The sequence below is a fragment of the Juglans regia genome, chromosome 6 (assembly GCF_001411555.2).
Source record: "Juglans regia cultivar Chandler chromosome 6, Walnut 2.0, whole genome shotgun sequence".
In the NCBI taxonomy this organism is placed as follows: Eukaryota; Viridiplantae; Streptophyta; class Magnoliopsida; order Fagales; family Juglandaceae; genus Juglans; species Juglans regia.
This window is the reverse complement of record NC_049906.1, coordinates 30,072,599-30,077,885: the sequence shown is the minus strand read 5'-3', so window position 1 is coordinate 30,077,885 and position 5,287 is coordinate 30,072,599. Positions and strand designations below refer to the sequence as shown.

General features: G+C 31.1%; 1 protein-coding gene across 2 annotated transcripts; it reads left to right on the top strand.

The window, feature by feature from the left end:
- The first annotated feature begins 249 nt into the window (after positions 1-249).
- Positions 250-2,334, top strand: LOC108998099. 2 transcript variants are annotated; one of them, XM_035690930.1, is made up of 4 exons: positions 250-469; positions 698-887; positions 1,023-1,092; positions 1,628-2,334. In XM_035690930.1, the coding sequence occupies exons 2-4, from the start codon at positions 739-741 to the stop codon at positions 1,910-1,912; spliced, it is 504 nt and encodes a 167-aa protein (XP_035546823.1). In that variant the 5' UTR covers positions 250-469; positions 698-738; the 3' UTR covers positions 1,913-2,334. The 2 variants fall into 2 exon arrangements, with proteins under 2 accessions (XP_035546823.1, XP_035546822.1); XM_035690929.1 differs by having other exon boundaries at positions 269-422.
- Positions 2,335-5,287: the final 2,953 nt, after the last annotated feature.

Below are 5,287 nucleotides of genomic sequence, written 5' to 3'. Positions count from 1 at the left end.
ATAAAATAAAATAAAATAAACAGTAGAGGACAGGATGCATCCATCATGTGGACAAAACCAGACCACTTCCCTTTATCCTCCCATCAACAAAATCAAACAAATAAAGGCAAAGATTCTCATATCTGATCATTGAGATTCTCATTTTTCACCAAAATAAGCATATGTGCCCAAATCCAACGGTTCAAAACAACCAGATTGCGTAACGTATACCTACGCTTGCGTATACACTGTAGCTAATCTCAGCCTGCCTTCTTTGAATACTCAGCCAGCCGTCTCTTCCTCTTATCCTTTTCCGAGTTTTCAACTTTTCTCTCCTCATATATCTCTCTCTGATCTCCCCTTTCTCTTTTCCGCTCCCTCTTTATAGTTCTCCTCAGAATTCCTCCTCCTTTTCTGGGAGGAGCGCCTTTGACGCTGCTCAGGTCAGTCTGCATCTGTCTCTCGGTGTCTGCTTCTGGGTTAGATCTGCGTATGTTTTTTTCTTTAGGACAAAGGCCTTTTCTTTTCTTTTTTTTCTTATTTTCGTGTGGACAAGTTCAAGGTGTGCGTAGAACTTTAGGAGGAGAGAAGGAATCTCAAGTTTTTGTTTTTTGTTTTTTTTTTTCTTTTGGGTATCTATAGAAGCGGAAGGAAAGAAACTTTACTAAGCTGAACAGATTAAGACAGTTTCTTTTTTGTTGTTGTTGTGTATTTGCAGGCGTTGTTGGTGCAGATCTTAGATATTTGGTGAAGGACGCCATGGCTGGCTGCAAGGAGGAGGCGAGGATGAGGATGGAGGGATGTTCGGTGGTGTGTCCCAAGCCTCGTCGATTGGATTTGGGGCTCTTTGATTCCACCTTTCACGAGCACCACCACTTCAGACCCTCCTCCTTTAGATGGCCCATCAAGTAATGCTCTCCACCACTCAATTCCATTTTTTTTTTCATCCTACACCCTAAAAACTAAAAAAATAAAAAATCGTTTTCTTTAGTTTTATTTGTAAAATTATGTTTTGAATTTCGGGTTATATTTTTCTGCTGCAGTAACAATCACCGAACCGAGATCGGAGATTCAAAAGCAGGGGCGGAGCTTTTGGATATCATTCTCGCCAAGGTTACTCTCTCTCTCTCTCTCTGTGAGCTTACAACTTTCTGTTCATATTTATCTTTTGTTCGATTTGTGCAGTTCTTTTTTTCTTAGATGTTTATTCTTTTTCTTTGTTTTTGAGTAGTCCGATTTTCCTTGGATTTTTTTTTTTAAATTATCATTTCCTCAGTTTTTCTTTTTCAATTTTCTCATTTTCCTTGGAAACCAAACCGTGGTGTGTGTGTGTGTGGTTTTTTTTTTTCTTTTTCTGTTGACCCAAACGATAGGAAAAATAGTTCATAGCTGGAAGTTTTAGATTAGCCAGGAGTCAGGAGATGTGTTAGATATTGTGTGGTGTGTGCACACACACACACAGATATATGCTGCTTATTAACTAAAGATGGATTTATCTCACGGAAGTTTTTAGCAGATTAGTTTAATTCCTGCCATTTTTTGTGAACTTATGAAGTCTCAGAATCTTTCTGGCAAGGATTTTCATCTCTAAACTACCTTTCCTGTAAATTTTATCTGACATATTTGTTTTTCCGTGCTGTTGTAATAGGGAAATTGTTCTGAGAGGCCCTGCTGCAACCAAGTAGCTTCATCGCCACCATTTTTTAGTGGATCTCCACCAAGTAGGGCTTCAAATCCTGTAGTCCAAGATGAGCACTTTGGCAATGAGAATATCACTGCATTTTCTCCTCTTGCACCACCCTCGCCCTCTGCCCGGAAAGTGAGAGGATGTGCCCCGATTTCATCCGGGCACAAACCCGCTGCAGTTCGAATCGAAGGCTTTGATTGCCTCAGCTCTGATAGGCGAAACCGCAGCATCTCTGCTGTGGCATAAGCAAATAGAGCAGAGGAGAGATTTTGGGAAGAGAGGTGAGAGCTAATGTTCTAATGAAAATGTTTGTTTGTATATACAGAGGTCACTGTTATGTTTTCCTGTTCTTGTTGGGGTTTTGTGTTATAAGGTTGAAGGGAGTTGTATCATGTAAATTATGGTGAATGGGAGAGACAGTTTTTCATATTGAGGAATAAAATTAGAGAAAGAGAGTAATTCCTTTCTCTTTGGTCAAGGTTTTCTTTTTTTCTTTTCTTTTTGGTACCTCAGAAGAAAGAGTTTGAGACTACTCTTGGCCGGCCCTCTTCTCTTGGGAAGTTTCTTTGGAGTCTGTAATTTTGTCTGTTTTGTCACTCAAATCCTCTTTGTAATTGTAAGTTGAAGGAATTGAGATGATGAAATGTCATTAGAATTTTTTGTTTGTTTGTTTGTTTCTTGCATGTTTTTCTATTTGCAGGCCCTTTATGATGCCCACTCCTACTTGCAGTTGGTCCCAAAGCCATGAATGAATAAATAAATCACCAGTTGAGCTGTCAAAGCATGGCAACCTCAAAGTAGTTATAATTTATGAGAAAGAGCACTCTTATTTATAAGATCCACAATTTTAAACTTTTTTTTATTTTTGGTTTTATTTTTTTTTAAAACAATTAAACTTTTTTACTCATTATTCATATATTTAAAAAAAAAAAAAAAAGAAATCACAAAAAGTGATGTAGAAGTATTGTACAATTATTTTAAAAAAATTAATTTTTTAATAATAAATTTTATTATTTTTAAAGTAATTGTATGATATTTATTTATTTTATAATTATATATAGTATTAATTTTTATGATTGTATATAATATTATTTTATAATTTATTGAAGATTTGTCTGCTTGGAAGATTATTCAATTACCCCATTCGAAAGGAAGAAGATTTGGGGAGATGATTTTTGAAAAAATCAATTATCATTTTAATTTTTATTATTTTATAATGTGATATTAAATGATAGATTTATAAATAAAATAGAATAAATAATTTTTAATCATTTAATAATATATATATATATATAAAAGTAATGCTAGAGAGAAGTCATTATAACAGTGTATATTTTATATTTATTACGTGATTACTTTTAGTTGATTGTTCTCAATATTCATTTGGAGAGATGTTGATTTATATGGTATCATATCTGAATATTTTAAATAGTAATTTATATATATATATATTTATTCTATAAAAAATGATAATGAGAGTTGAGAGATGATTAGTCCCATTGATCATATTCTTTATGAGCAAGTTGGATGGTGTGGCTCTGTGTGTTTGTTTTGTCTTGTATTGCGCTTTTAGACGTCAAAGTTGGGGGGAGATGTATTTACATTGAGGGCATGTCAAGGGTTGAAAGGAAGAGGAGGAAGAGGATTGGAAGCAAAAGGCTGACCAAGCGACAAGTAGGGTGACTGGGTCTTTTCGATAACTATAAGGGCCAAGTTGTCCCTCCATGTATAGAAAGAAGTCAGGGATACGATTTCTGACTCACTCAAATATTAACTAAAATATTTTCAGAGATACACAACATTATAAAATGAGTTTTTTATTTGGAAGCTTTGACATGTCAACACTTGATTTGTAACATATTTTTCTTATAAAATAAAGATATATTTTATATACTGACTTATAAATAGAAATTTTTAGATTTTTTAATAATATTTTATTTAATTTTTAATTTTAATTTTAATTCATTTTATCTCATTTACGAAAATAAACAAGACATCAAATATTTGCGACTTAATTATGAATCAATTAAGATTTTAACTGTTGATTGACCTACTTTGCCCATATCAAACCTATTTTCTCTAAGAATAGCGTTTAATATTAGAGTAATGTTACATATAAGTCTTGGACGTTAAATTGAAACAATATTATATACTATATTTTTATTTTACTTTTAACCTAGTTTGCAAATGTGATCCTTTTCATCACTATTTGATCATTTCTCATTTTTTCTTTAAAAAATAATAATGACCATCATCATAGTAAATAAGAATGAAATAATAATATTATTTTTTTAAAATTTTAAAATATTTATTTCAAATTTACATTCCTAAAATTTATATAAAATATTATTATTATTATGATTATTATGAACCACTCGTTTTTTATTTTCTTTCAAATTTTAAGGTTACGTTTGAATATAGAAACACTTTCAATCCATCTCATCTCATCACATCATTATAATTTTATTAAATTTTTATACAAAATATAATAAATAATTTAATTTTTTCAAATCTTAAAATAATAATAATATTAAAAATAATATTTTATTCAATTCATTTCATCCCACTTTACTTTATCTCACCTCACAATTCAAATCAGATCTAAAACGTATTTTGATTAAAAAATAAAAAAAAAAGAAAGGAAATTATTGAGAATATGAATCATATCCAGTATCCAATGGGGTCGATTGGTTGGAAAAGTGCTGGCGCGGACTGGGGCTGACAGAAGCGCCCGGCCACATTAGTTTAGGCTATCGCTTTAGGGCATGCGTCAGAAAAGCATTGCACACCGCCTTTCTTTTGTAGTTGCGAAATATCAAGCTCGGTCTTATTAGGGAAGGTGAATACTAAATAGTCTTCTCACCCATTATATATATATATATATATATCAAGGTCGGTCATGGATAGTGTGAACAGGCTTCAAAATATTACTTATAAATAAATTTATAAATTAATTAATATAATTTGATGTGATATAATACGATTATCTTGTTAATATGACATGATGTTGCAAAAGCAAGGGAGGTGGCTTTCTTTGAGAGTGACACGGTGGCTTGAGGTGGAAATTAAAGATGATAAGATGGTTTAAGAAAGTGAGGCTTTCAAAGCTCTTGGAGAATATTAGACAAAAGAGGTTGACAGCAGTATCATCTGTTTAAGATTTTCCCTAATCCATTCTCCACAATATTAAATTAAGATATATATAAAGAGATTGATCACTCTTAAGAGTATTACTAATAGATTCAATAAAATTTAATCAAAATTTATCTAAAAAATTCATTTTTATATATAAAGAGGTTGATCACTCTTTAAGAGTATTAGTAATAAACTCAACAAAATTTATTTAGAAAATTTACTTTTATAAATTTAGCTAGTCATTTTTTAACAATACAAAATAATAAATTTTTCAAATCAATCACTATTCTATTAAAATATTAAAATATTGATTTTGATATTTTCATTTATTTTAATTTTAATTATAATTTGAATATTTATTCATTATTAAAAAAATACACATTAATTTTCTAACGTTGATATTAGATTTTAAAAGAAAAAATTTACATCAACTAATCATAATATTACAGAACTAGAACTTGAAGTACTCTAGCAAGATGATGCTAT

Bases quoted from the DNA above. Each gene is read 5' to 3' on its own strand.
- LOC108998099 (XM_035690930.1), top strand. From the start codon at position 739: ATGGCTGGCTGCAAGGAGGAGGCGAGGATGAGGATGGAGGGATGTTCG. The intron at 888-1,022 runs GTAATGCTCTCC...TTTCTGCTGCAG, and splicing joins TCCTTTAGATGGCCCATCAA to TAACAATCACCGAACCGAGA. The intron at 1,093-1,627 runs GTTACTCTCTCT...CTGTTGTAATAG, and splicing joins TGGATATCATTCTCGCCAAG to GGAAATTGTTCTGAGAGGCC.